Source organism: Zalophus californianus, chromosome 17, assembly GCF_009762305.2.
Source record: "Zalophus californianus isolate mZalCal1 chromosome 17, mZalCal1.pri.v2, whole genome shotgun sequence".
In the NCBI taxonomy this organism is placed as follows: domain Eukaryota; kingdom Metazoa; phylum Chordata; class Mammalia; order Carnivora; family Otariidae; genus Zalophus; species Zalophus californianus.
In genome coordinates, this window is record NC_045611.1 from 52,050,943 (window position 1) to 52,065,310 (window position 14,368).

General features: G+C 41.9%; 1 protein-coding gene across 1 annotated transcript; it reads right to left on the reverse strand.

Moving 5' to 3' along the window:
• Nucleotides 1–253: 253 nt before the first annotated feature.
• BSPH1 (binder of sperm protein homolog 1) lies at nt 254–7,371 on the reverse strand. The gene is made up of 4 exons (XM_027619388.2): nt 7,299–7,371; nt 2,434–2,463; nt 762–893; nt 254–396 (listed from the first exon to the last, which is right to left on the reverse strand). Exons 1-4 carry the CDS (start codon nt 7,369–7,371, stop codon nt 254–256), a joined length of 378 nt encoding a protein of 125 aa, XP_027475189.1.
• Between the last annotated feature and the right edge of the window lie 6,997 nt (nt 7,372–14,368).

Below are 14,368 nucleotides of genomic sequence, written 5' to 3' on the forward strand. Positions count from 1 at the left end.
GCCTAATTTTACCCAATTAGTAAGTATAAGTGCTGAGACTAGAAGAAGGTTTCCATATCAAAACTTCATCATCCACAATCCATGGCCAAAACCTCAAGTTATTTCCAGTTGGATCACCTTCAACTCATATCTCAGGGGGAAAAAAAAAGTCTTATAAGGAGGGTCTTACCTCCTTCTTTCACAAAAGAAACTGGAGATTATTTCCCATGAGAACCATTAGACCTTTTCCTGCACCTCCCAGAAAATCTCACCATCAGTCACAATATTTCCAAATCTTGTCCTTGTTATAATGCTGGGTCAGCGAACACCATTTTTTCCCAAAAGCATCCCCATCTTCAGTACATTCCCGGTAGATCATGTGTCTGTACCAGAAGGGAAACACGCATTTTGCAAAGTCTACAGAGAAGAGAAGCAATCAGGAGAGGACATCTTTCTATTTTGTACCTCCTCTGTGCCATCTCTCTCATGCACACGTGCGTGGGCTCACACACGCTCACACACCCCATCCCATTCAGCACCATCTGCTCTGCAATATTGGTGGGGGTTTGAGGTTTTGCTAAAAGCTTTCTTTTCAAGGTAACGTGGTTGAAGCTCTCAATATATGTCTTTGGTGCAATGTGATTTTCATACTGTCAGAGACCTGCACAAAGCTCGTTTTCACAATTTAATTGACTGCAGAGTCCCTTTACAGTGTCCCCTCGCGGATCTCATTGAACAGAGATCACCAACCACCCTGGGGTGTTCAGAGGCAAGACACTTACCATCTTCAGAGCAGTATTTCCAATAGCCTTGGTAAGTCTCATTTAGGGAACACCACTTGTGTTTCGTCCTGAACTTGATGCAGTCATAGAATATTTCATTTTTGTAGTGGAATGGAAAGAAACATTTGCCATCTAGCGAAAACAAAAATTCTTGGTCTTTCTCTGGTAGTCTTAGTTGAGATGTTACAAACTTACTTTTGACCTCCCCTGGTTGTACTGAAATGAGAGCCTCTGCCTGGGGTTCGGCTGAACACTATTGGGTCACCTAACAGCAGAGCTGTTTGACCCCTACTAATAAGGGTTTCTTGTTTTCAACCCTTACTCTATGTCCCACTTTTCTCCATGATATAAACACTCTTGATATTTTGCTTAGCATTTGGCCCCCAGTTCCAGAAACCTATCCTAAGCTTAGAAACATAAATGTGAGACTTACCTATTAAACAATTTCCCCTGCATCTCTTTTCTTCACCTTCTCACACACACACACACACACACACACACACACACACACACACACACACACACACACAATGCATATAAACCTGGTTTGTATCTATCCATTTTCTCCATGCGTCTATGGACATTATGTGTACATATCCATACAACATACAGACAGCCGTACATATTATTTATGGGCACGCATGCACAGAGTTTTTGCTCCCTCCTAAAATGAATCATACTTTATATCCATAACTTGTTTCTAACTTAGCCTATCACAAAAATCCTTCCCAATGTATCTTTCTTTCCCCTCTCCTGGCCTCCCTTTAAGACAGAGTTCAGAATTTTCTCTAGAATTGAACTCATCAGTCTCTTCCTCAATGAAGGACATCTCTATCCACCCACTTAAGCCAAAAAAGTTATCCAATGTATCCTTTTCACCTTTATAGCTCTAACTCCTTCCTAATGCCAATTCATATTCTGTGATACGGGTTTTGCCAAATTTACTCAGTATTTCCCTTATTCAGATTGTTTTCCCTCTATATAAAGCTAAAGCAAACTTTCCATGTATGTAAATCCTTATGTACCGAAGCATTTATTTCTACAGAATGGAACCCCAAAAGTAAGATTATTAGATTAAAGCACATATGAATTGTTAACATTGTTGGGTATTGCTTCCTCAAAGGACAATAGCAATTCATCCTCCCTACCAATGTGCTGTTTTACCTGGATTTATTTATACAATTTTAAAATGTTTGCCTTTAAAACAAATGATTCCTGTCTTGCTTTAAAATAGATGGTGCAGAGTAGAATGAGCAGAGTCTGAAGCCAGCAAGCATCAGAAAAGATTATTTATTATTATTTGATGCATTCTTGGCTGATACCATGCTATTTATATTATTATAATTGCGGTTTGTTTAAATATCTGATAATACAGGGTGTTTCCCTAGCATTTTTTTCCCATAAGATTCCTAATTACTATTGTACATTTATTTTTCCTATGTGAATTTTAAAATCAGGTATTTTCTGTTATATTGGCAGAAATTAAAGAATAGTGCCAGTAAAGTTCAGGGTAACTCTATTTCTTGTTTTTCTTTACCTGTTTACAAATTGCTTTTATCAAATTTATGAAAAGAGAAAAAAATTTTATCAGGAAAAACCCTACTGATCTCCCCATTTTTTCAAAATTAAAAGAAAATATACTTTACTCACAAAAGTTTCCTGATGAACTTACCTTTGACTTCTGGAAAGTGAATTATAGTTTCTGAAAAAGAAAATTTGAAGCTGATGTTTATTTCACTATTCTTATGTCTTCCAAACAAGAACATGGCATGATCTATTATTTAGAATTTGCTTTATGTTCTTCAATATGATTTTATCATTTACTTATTTAAGTCCTGGACATTTCTTGCTGATTTAACCCCAAAGTGTTTTTTGTCATTGATGTAAAATAGAATGATTTTCTTTTCTATCAGTGTCTAGTGGGTTCTTACCAGTATAGGGAAAAACAGCTGACCGTTACATATTTATCTTATATCCAGCCACAAAGCCAGATTCTTTTATTGAAGCTAGTAATCTTTACTAATTTTCCTAGGGGTTTTAAAGTATGAATCATACAATAATTGTACTTCTTATTTTCTCTGGTTAATGGATTATTTCCTTTTTGCAAATATCGCATGCATCAGGACCCCTCCACCCTACCCCCCAATGTTAACCAGTATTGGTCACAATAGACACATCTATGCTTTGGACAGATGGAATGACATTCAGGTTAAGAATGTTCATTTCAGCATGACTGATAATAGTTCTCCAAATAGATATCAATCCCAAAATACCAATCAGTAAGGGAATTTAAAAATAAAATATATAGCTTTAAAAAATTGAAAGAGAGACTGAGAGAGAGAGCGGGAGTGGGGGGAGGAGCAGAGGGAGAGGGACAAGCAGACTCCACGCTGAGTGCAGAGCCTGAGGTGGTGCTCAATCCCACAACACTGAGATCACGACCTGAGCTGAAATCAAGAGTCAGGTGTTCAGCCCACTGATCCCCCCAGGCACCCCATAAATATATAGCTTTATAATACTGCAGACATTAACAAAGAGGAACATATAAATAGATATGGAAACACTTGCACTTCATCTTCATTTTCTATTTCATTATGTTCTATAAGACTCTGTTTTTGCAAAAAAAGAAAATCATATTATGAAGTTGTATGGGATGATATATTTGAGCATGCAAAAATATTAACAGTAAAACTGAAAGTAATATTATAATTGCTTTCCTCTCCTTTTTCCTTAATTACATTTAACATAGATTGTACTTTAACTTATATACAAGGACATAAAATAGTAGTTTCTCATGAAAAATATGATTTCTTACTAGGAAAAAAAGCATAATATTTAACGACTCTACATTTAATTGCCAAACTGGAAAAGCAACTCTAATAAAAGAGTTTTTATCAACTCACCTACAGCTGGTGGATCATCATCTGAAAAACACAATTTTATTTTATTTTATTTTATTTTATTTGTTTAAGTAATCTGTACACCCAGCATGGGACTTGAACTTACAACCCGGAGATCAAGAGTTGCATGATCTGCCGACTGAGCCAGCCAGGTGCCCCGAAAGACACAATTTTTAGCAAATATTTATTTCACTAGATTTAGCCTTTAGACTAGAATAAAATACAAATATTTTACTAAATTATAATCCAGCAAGGATAATATTTTAAGGAGTTGCCTCGCAATTTCAGTGGTGCTTATTTTCAGTAATGTAATTGTGGGTGATTTGTGATTTTTCCTTTTGCTTTAACTGTATTTTCTGGGGCGCCATGTACCACGTGGTAACTATTTTATTTCAATGATAAAGGATTTTTCTCCTTACAGTAATCATTATTATTTTCTCTCCAATGAGATGGAAGACTCATTCAAGTTCGCAATTGATTTTCACAAATAAAGAACTGACATCTACTAAAAATGGCTCTGGAATTCAAGTTTAGGAGACTCTAATATCTTGCAAGTATTGAAATGACAAGAAATCTCCCAGAAAGCGCTAAGGCATTTCATAATAAATGGACTGTCCATTGTTCGCAGATCTTCAACCGCTCTTCTCTGAGACTGGAAGAGAGACAGGATCTCAACGCGTGTGTTTTTGCCTGTAAATGTTGAACTGGCAACCGGTACCAAACATGAAACTTTTATTTTTCCCGGAGCGGGAAATACGACGTAAAGAAGGCATTTAGAAATGACTTACTTGTTCACACTTATAGGGTTCCAGTGGGAGGACACATTCGGAATATAAACGGACAGTGCAGAGATGTGGCTAAAGAAATAACGCTTTCTCAGAATCTTTAGCTCAGTTGTCCCTGGCTAGCTGTGTGACTTTGGGTCCATGACCCAACCCCTCTGTGCTTCAGACTCTCTTCTACAAAACGAAGGCAATAACTGTACCTACCTCATGGGATTGTTATGAGGAACCTATGTATTGTGCATATCAAATACTCAGCATACTATTCTGCTTAACACTAGGCTTTCTGTCTGCCATCCATGGGGGTGGCGCATAGACAATTCTTCTGAGTATGTGGGAATGTTTCCATAATACAATGGGTTAAAGGTTTTTAAAAGAAAACCTGACCTAATCATAACAGCAAAGAATTACAGAGCGCTCATGCTGTGGATATAAAAGAGTGCAACTGCTATGGAAAACAGCACGGAGGTTGCTCAAAAAATTAAAAATAGAACTACCATGTGATCCGGCAATCCCACTTCTGGGTATTTATCCAAAAGTCTTGAGATCAGAATCTTGAAGAGATATCTACTCCCATGCTCACTGTAGTATGAATCCTAATAGCCAAGATGTGGGAACAACCTGAATGTCCATCCCCGGATGGATGGATAAGGAGAATGCAGTATATGCGTGCCGTGGAAATTTATTACAGAGAAATACATTCATTAAGTAAATAAAATTAAATTGTATCAAAAGAGAAGGGATTCTTGCCGTAGGCGACAATATGGATGAAGTTCGCGTTGGAGTCGGAGAGGTCAAGTGGGGGCTGGACTTCAGAGCCTCTGCTGGAGGGAAGTGGGACAGAGGTGGCCAGGAGGGTGCTCAGCTCTCGGCCAGTGGGGACCTCCAGGAGCGCCGGGCTATCATTCCCCTAGCTCTCCGCCCCATAAAATAATGAAGCCTCTTGCAATGCAAGATTCATATTTTAGCACCAACCTTTGCTGAAATTTAGCTATCAGCCGATGGGCGGTTTATCCCCCAGGAGCCTCAAATGATTAAGGCAGCAGGTGACAACTCCAGAATTTTGGGTTCCTGCTGCATGTCAGGGCCTGCCTGCCTGGACGGTCCTCCCTGCAAGGGACCCCATTGTCACGTCATCCCTGAGTGTGCCCCAACGGCTTGTAACCATGGAGAAATTACACTTCGCACACGGCCGATGTCTGGTACTGGAACAAGATCACTCAACCTGGCTCTCTGTGATGTCTTGCCAGGTCAATCACCTCCAGTCTCATGCGAGGCATGGAGGTGGTTGAGCTCGCATGGCTCATCTGTCTCCTCTTCGTCTTCCCACCAGCTGGTGGACTCATGAGTGGAGGCACTCTTGCCACTTAATCTCTACATCACATGCACCTGGCAGGATCCAAACCTCCCATCTCTTTGCTTCTAAAATGTTAAAATGCAATGCTTTTCATGTTCTGTCTCCGGGATCAGAATGCACCTTATTGTCGATGGCATCTTATTGCCTGCAGGCTGGGTTGCCTGGGAACGTGGTCATTCATGCCTGCACCATGACAGTAGCCATGTGGGATGCATGTCAGTGGCTCAAAAGAAAGCCCCAGGGATGACAACGGGGCTCTCTTCACCTCCGGGAAGCAGAGACTTGTGTGGGGAGATGGACAGAGTGAATAAGCAACATTTCCGAAGACTCAGAAGAAGGCTGAGCACCACGTAAGTGGAGAGACCATGCCTGGGGCCGGTGGGTTTTCATTCACCAAGACTCTGGGCAGCATCAAGATTGTGTCACATGGGAAAATGTGACCTCAGTAATTCAGGAGGCCAGCCACTAAAAGTGGAGAAATCTTAGGACCATCTTAACCAGCTTCTTGCCCTTATATTTTCTTTTTTACGTATGTACAAAAGTGATATCTCATGAAGGAATTGATGTCTGAGACAAAAATGTTATTTTTCCATAAACATAAAATGAGTATTCTAACAGATAAGAACGCAGCGGTCATAGTCACACTGAGGACATTTTTTTAGAAAAGATGTTTGTCCACACTGTGTTTGATTTACCTCTCAATGCAGACATGTCCTGAAGAATACTTACGCATAGGACATGAAAGACCATCGTTTTGCAAAAATTTCGCAACATAACTTTCCACAGCTATGTGTGATTCCCCATCAAATGTGTTGGAAATGACTCTGTGATGAAATTCCCTTCTTGTATTGTCATTTACAATTGTTGAAGGCCACATGATTTTGGTAAAGGAATAAACCAGACTTGCCAAAACTCAGTTCCATCTTCAGAGACTCGAATAAAGCATTTAAAATATGGTAGGGGGGAGAAGGGAGATACACAGTTATCAAGTAACACGACTCTGTCAACAAGATTTTCCAACTTGCATTCTTATTCTTTCATTTTTATTAGTCAAAACTTCTTAATTTTTTTGTGTGTTTTTAAAGCCCACCAGTGGCTCGTGTCTATTAAATGGAAATACTTGAAAAATAGAGAGAGTATCCTTTTCTCTCTTAAGGTACATGAAATTAGGATGGCTCTTACCCTCCATGGCATCTCAAGTCGTATTATATATGGCAGAAGATGTACAAGACTCTGTTTTTACTTTTTTATTTAATTTTTTAAAGATTTTATTTATTTATTTGAGAGAAAGAATGAGAGAGAGAGCTCATGAGAGGGGGTAGGGTCAGAGGGAGAAGCAGACTCCCTGCCGAGCAGGGAGCCCGATGCGGGACTCGATCCCGGGACTCCAGGATCATGACCTGAGCCGAAGGCAGTCGCCTAACCGACTGAGCCACCCAGGCGCCCAAGACTCGGTTTTTAAATGTCACACCCCCGACACGGTCACACTGCGACTCACCCTCATAGTCAGCACCGACCACACGGTGAAATCGGCAGACCCAGAGCAACAGGAGCCCCACATGCAAGGCCATGTTCCTCCTCTCAGGAACTGCTGGTTGACCAGTTGATCCTCAGGGATTTTATAGCCAACACCGATGTCTCCTCCCTGTCCCCTCCTCCCTCCTCCTTAACTTCCCTCCTCCCTCCTCCTCCCCCTTTTTCTCCCCAGGCTCCTCCTTCTCTCCTCCCTTTCCTTCTTGTAATGCCCCCTCTCCTTCTCAGCTCCCCCTCCCTCCTTCTCAGCTCCCCCTCCCTCCTTCTCAGCTCCCCCTCCCTCCTTCTCAGCTCCCCCTCCCTCCTCCTGCTTTTCCTATCGCTCCTCCCTCCGCTCCTTTTTATATCCTCCCTTGCCCTCCGCCTTCCCTCTTGCTCTTTCTTCTTCCCCTTCATCTTCCGTCCTCTCCCCTCCCTGCCCGCCAAATCTTCAACTACCAAAATCTGTTGGCCATCTACAGCAATAATTTAAAAACTTGTCTAAATTCTTAGCCTCCATAGACCCGAAAGAATGTTTTTCTCAAAATGTCTTGTAAAACCTGATGCTTTGAGGTTTGATTGGTGAGAACAAAATGTATGAGGGTATCTCATTAAAAGATTAATATTTTTTATTAGATCTAGAAAGAAAGACGGTTTCACATGGTTAACAGTAAGAGTACTAAAACTGTCATGCTTTTAATTAATGCTCATACTATTGGAAGGGTTCTGAAACAGGAGTTTTTGGAAGATGGGTGGCCTATAGGGAAGAAATACGATTCCTAAAGCTTTTGCTTAATAGTATGAATGTGGATGTATCATATGACCTCGCTGATATGAGGAATTCTTAATCTCAGGAACGAACTGAGTGTTACTGGAGTGGTCGGGGGGTGGGAGGGATGGGGTGGCTGGGTGATAGACATTGGGGAGGGTATGTGCTATGGTGAGCGCTGTGAATTGTGCAAGACTGTTGAATCACAGATCTGTACTTCTGAAACAAGTAATGCAACATATTTTAAGAAAAAAGAAAAAGAAGAAGATAGCAGGAGAGGAAGAAGGAAGGGGAGTAAGTCAGAGGGGGAGACGAGCCATGAGAGACGATGGACTCTGAAAAACAAACTGAGGGTTCTAGAGGGGAGGGGGGTGGGGGGATGGGTTAGCCTGGTGATGGGTATTAAAGAGGGCACGTTCTGCATGGAGCACTGGGTGTTATGAACAAACAATGAATCATGGAACACTACATCAAAAACAAATGATGTAATATATGGTGATTAACATAACAATAAAAAATAAAAAAAATAGTATGAATGTGGAATACCAAGCAATTATGTAGATGTAGATATGCATCAACACTTAATCCCTACTATTCTGCCTTGTTTATAATCATTTAAATCATCCCAATATTTTACCCTAAAGAGATATAACGTTCTTCTGAAACTTAACTATCTAATTAACTTTCTTAATCTTCACGTAAATAAATTCCTTCCTTCTGTATTATGCCTGTTTAAAAGTTTTTAACAACTAATTTTTATATAAAATTAATGGTTCTTCCAAAGCTATTTTGTAACAATAACATTGATTATGATCGCATTTTGCTTTTGCAACAAATTAGACATGTAGTCTCATTGACGTAATCTCTACATATAAAATACATAAGATTTGCTTGCTCCTTATGTCTAGAATGCATACTCATATTTAAAGGCAAATATTAACATGATAAATGAATCTGAAACCATGCCTTGTTAGCATGTTTTGTATATTAAAGTGCATTCAGTGCATATTAACAATGAAAACAGCCGATATGATCGCAAAAATCATTGATCAAGTTGGCCATTTGTATGTCTTTTTTTGGAAAAATGAAAAGAAAAAGACCTAATTGATCAAACAAGCATTTGAGGAACCAGGGAAGACACCGGCTGAGGGAATTGGACTGCCTGGCCAAAGGCCGAGGTCCAAGTTGAATACAGATTTCAGTCAAATAACAAGACCAAGATCAAATTTTAGGTATCTAACTCTACCAGATGACTCCTCGCTTTTACTTAAATTTGCATTTATCTGAACACTAATGCGATTGAGCATTTCTTCCTCTCTTGCTAAATAAGCCATTCAGCATTCATCTCCTGTTCATTCCCTTTGCCTATGTTTTTACCGGGTTCTTTGCCTTTTTCTTACGATTTGCACGAATTCCTCGAGTATGTTAGGTATTAATGCCAAGTCAGTCCTAGGCACTGCAAACACCTATCCCCCCTGCCCCCACCTTAGCCTCAGAGCATCCATCCTCTCATGCCTGGTCAGGCAGATGGGAGAGTGTACCGGAACTGAGGTTGGGTGTCTAGGCTCATAGCTCTGTCCGCTACCAGCTGTGTGAGCCTGGTCCCTAACTTCCTCTTCTCTAAGATAGGGATAATAGTGTCTGCCTGACAGGGCTTGTTGGGGGAATTAAATGAGTTCCAGTGGGTGAAGGGCTGGCTAAGTGCCAGCTCACTATCTTTGCCTTTGTACCTCCTAAGGGGAGAGATTTAGGAAAATTCTTCACCACAGAAGGAGGCAGGAAACTTTTCAGGGAAGGCTCTCTGCCCCCACCTCCCTGGGGTCTCGCTGTGCTCTGTCTTGCCTTAGATGTGCCAGTGGCACCCACCATTGACACCAGGGTGTCAAGCCCACGATTCCTGGTGTTAAGCCTTGTTCATCTCTCGGTATATAGGAAGCTTGAGGAAAAGAGAGCCAGCCTTGTCCTCATGAAGGTGCCACCCTAAGCAAGAATGGATAGTACCAGCAAAGGCTTTTTGAAGTAGAGAGCCCTGCTGGGGTCCTAGCAAAGAGGACGGCAACTCACTCTGTGTGTGTGAGAGAGAGTGGTGCTGGAAGACGCCCCAAGAGGGCTCGGGGCTCCCTTTCGATCAGTGATTCCAATGCAGAGATGAGGTCTCTAAAGTTGTCGTTCAGTGTGTATAAAGTTGAGCAAGATGAGTTATGTTCTGGAGATGTGCTGTCTCTAGCTAACCTAGTGTCTGTAGCTGACAACACTGTACTGTGCACTTAATAGTTCGTTAAGAGGAGAGCTCTCACATTGAGTGTTCTTGCACACAAAGCAAACACATTGCACACAAACACAAAGGGACAGGAGGGAGCTTTTGGAGGTGATGGACATGTTGTTACCTTGATTGTGGTTATGGTTTCACAGGTATATGCATATCTCCAAACTTGTCATCAGGCAGTAAACATGTTCAGTTATATCGCAATAAAGCTGTTAAAAAATTACAAATGCCAATAGGTCTATGCTGGAGCCTGGGAGTCTTTATTCTTAAAATCTCTCCAGTGATTCCAATATACATTCCTATTTTAAAATAAGGAGAGCTTGGGGGTGCCTGGCTGGCTCTGTTGGTAGAGCACATGGCTCTTGATCTCGGGGTTGTGGTTTTGAGACCCATGTTGGGCATAGAGATGACTGACGAATAAAATCTTAAAAAAACAAATAAAATAAGGCATGGTTGAGAGAGAAAGAGGCAGGCTGATGGACTAAGAGAGAAAAAGAGAGAAAGGCAGAGCCAAATGCACGTATTTATGGATACACACACACATGTATATATCCATGCACATGAGTGTACATATATATACAGTGAGACATTCAAGTCAGAATGACACACAGAGACTGAACAAAATCCAGAGACAGAGAGAGATAAAGAGGAGGGAAAAGGAGACGACCCGGAGAGCAAAAGAGAGGGGGAGAAGAAAGATGGTACAGGAGAGTCTGAGAGAGAGTGGATCTCCATGACATAGAGAAAGAAGGAAAGGCAGAGACAGACAGGAACTGGAAGATGGGAAGGAGGCCACCATGTCAGAAGACGGAGACCGTAAACCTCTTATCCAGAAACCCCCAAACCTGTGAGATGAGAACCTGGCACCAAAGTGACTGGAAAATGAGACCCCAGGCTCAGCTCCTCCAAGTTCCATTTTCCCCAGCTGTTTGCTGTATGGTTTTGGCAAGTCCCTGAGCACATCTGTGCCTCCATTTCCTCATCCTTAAAACCAAGGGGTCCTACGTGTGATCAACGGTAATATTTGGTAAATCTCTATGGTGTCAGTCCTGAAAGATACCAAGACAGGGCTGTGGACTTCTTACAGAATTTTCAGAGTGGTAGAACAACAGAATTTAAAAATGAGGAAAAATGAGATGATGTGTCTCAGAGAGCTGGTGGTTTCGATTCACCCACGCGCCCCTTCCCACTAGAAAGTTCTAGGGCTCTTGATCTCACATTATTCACCTAAAACCTGTCCACTTCCTTGTAGCTGCATATCCAGGAGCACTTTCTCCTCTGTTCATTAATATTCCTGCTCATGACCCCAGCCCCTGCAAGATCCTATTAATATACACATGATTGGATTTTACGGGCCTCGTGGATATGCATAAGCTCATCTTGGGGCATCATTAACTATGGGACTAGCCCAACCAAACTACCCTGATTGTAACCACTCACAGAAAACCCTTCTTTGGGGAGTGGCAGTGTCTTCCTACAGACAGGTTGGGGCCAAAACGGTCGGGCCTGTCCCCAAATAATCCAGAGATTTGGGGAGCACAACCTCAAAGAGGGCTCGTGGAGACAGCTAGGGCCAGGAAGAACTCTCTCAAAGGTACACCTCAACCTAGAAACTTGGGAGGGGTGTGAGAAGTGGGACCCGGGGGCCCCCACAGCAAAGAAGGAGGGTTTAGAGCAGCCCTGTCCTCTGCAGGAAATATAACACGAGCCATATCATTGTAAGTTTTATAGTAGCCATATTTAAAAAAAAATGGAAGAACAAGTGCGGTTTATTTATATTATATTTTTGTTGAACCATGATATCCAAAATATTGTCATTTAGCATATGATCAACACCAAAAAATTTAATGAGATATTTATATGCTTTTCTTTTTCATACTTCATCTTCAGAGCCCAGTAAGTGTTTTACACTTACAACATGGGGCAATGAGAACTCACCACATTTCAAGTGCCTAAGAGCCAGAAATGGCTGGTGGCTGCCATACTGGACAGTACTCTGGAGCTCTGGGAAAGAAAGGCCAAAGAAAGTGGGGAAGGGGATCATGGGGGCAGATTCCTGTTTCTGTTAAGAAACTCAAAGAGGTGGGTGAAGCCACCTCTGGATGGCTTCAGGCTGCATGAGCTATGTAAAGCTACGGAAGGCTGTCTGTACCCCAAGTTTGGGGAAAAGAGTTGGAAGAAAAGAGAACTAGCCTGGACAAATTGCTTATTAAGTTCCTGGTAGTCAATTACTGTCTTCATGGTCCCATGAATCTTTGCACCATCCCTCTAAGGTAAGGCTCACCCTCCCCGTTTCATGGAGGAGAAAGCTGAGATTCAGACATCTTTCTGAGATCCTGTCACTCTTCCCTCCAAAGGAGGCCTGAATACGTAATAGAAGGGATGTTTGTGTGTATGTAAGGGGGTCTCACACTGAGGCTTTGTTTCACATATGGAGTCATTATCTACTGCCAAGGAGTGGAAGGACTCAGTATTTTGAAGCCACACTACACCCATGAGCTCCTCTAATACCCACAATAGCTTCCATAGTTGGATTTTTATCTCCACTTAACAGATGAGAACGTGAAAACTGGAGATCAGAGAGGTCAAATGATCTTCCCAAGGCCACCCAGTAGATAAATGGGAGAGGTGGGCTATGAACCGTGGTCGGTTGGGCGCCATTCTCTTCTCATGGCTCCGCTGTGACATTTGTGGCTCAAGAGAACCAGCAAGCTGGGGAGGTGGGCTAGGCTGCCCCCTGGTGACCCTTTTAGCACCTTAATACTACTTGGCATGGCTGTTCCATGTTGGGTGACAGATTTTGGTGCCCATGTCTCATCTCTGACTATTGAGGTCAGAAATCACGTCCAGTTCCTCTTGGTAGTTGCCACTGTTCTATATAGATGTAGGGTTCTGGAATACTTATTAGACGGATGGATAAAAAAGTGAATGGTGAAAGAATGGATGGATGGATGGATGATGGATGGGTGGATGGGTGGAAAGATGGATGAATGGATGGAAGGATGGAAGAATGGATAGATGGATAGATGGATGACGGATGGATGTATGGATGGATGTATGGATGGGTGGGCGGAAGGATGGATAAAATGTTATTAACAATGAAGTATATCATTAAGCAGAGAAAGTATTTCCTAGAAGGTAACATTATAAAAAAATATTTTATTTATTTGACGGAGAGAGAGAGAGAGAGAGCGTGCACAAGCTGAGGGAGCAAGCAGAGAGAGAAAGGGAGAAGCAGGCTTCCTGCGGAGCACGGAGCCTGATGTGGGGCTCGATCCCAGGACCCTGGGATCATAACCTGAGCCTAAGGCAGATGCTTAACCGACTGAACCACCCAGGCACCCCTAGAAGGTAACATTTTCAGAGAAGTTTGGAAGATAATAAATAACAAAAAGTAAAAGAAAGAAGAAAATCATAGAACATTCCCCAAATAAACTTACTTAATGAATTAATTACCGCAGGCCTAGCATGGTGAAGAGAAGACTGGCTAATGCTATCATCATCATCATCATCATTGTCATAATGGCCAACATTTACTGTGATCTTTATAGCAGACGCTGTGCTAAGTATTTTATATCTTTTATCTGATTTGGTTTTTCCAAAGGCTCTGCGGAGTAGGTATGATTCCCATTTTATGGATGAGTAAGTGCCTTGCTCATCGTCACTCTGCCAGCTACCAGTGAAACATCCACACAGGCTCTTAATCCCTGTGAAATGTGGGTACCAGGGGGCCCCTAGCACTGTGCTTTGCTCTATGCCTGTTTGCTAGATCTGGTCCATAACAGCTACTTCTGAAAATTAATCCATTCTAAAGCCAGCCATCTATATAGATTTTTTATTTCATAATTTTATTGAATTTTATTTTTTAAAAAGATTTCATTTATTTATTTGATAAAGAGAGACACAGCGAGAGAGGGAACACAAGCAGGGGGAGTGGGAGAGGGAGAAGCAGGGTTCCCGCGGAGCAGGGAGCCCAGTGCGGGGCTCGATCCCAGGACCCTGGGATCATGACCTGGGCCGA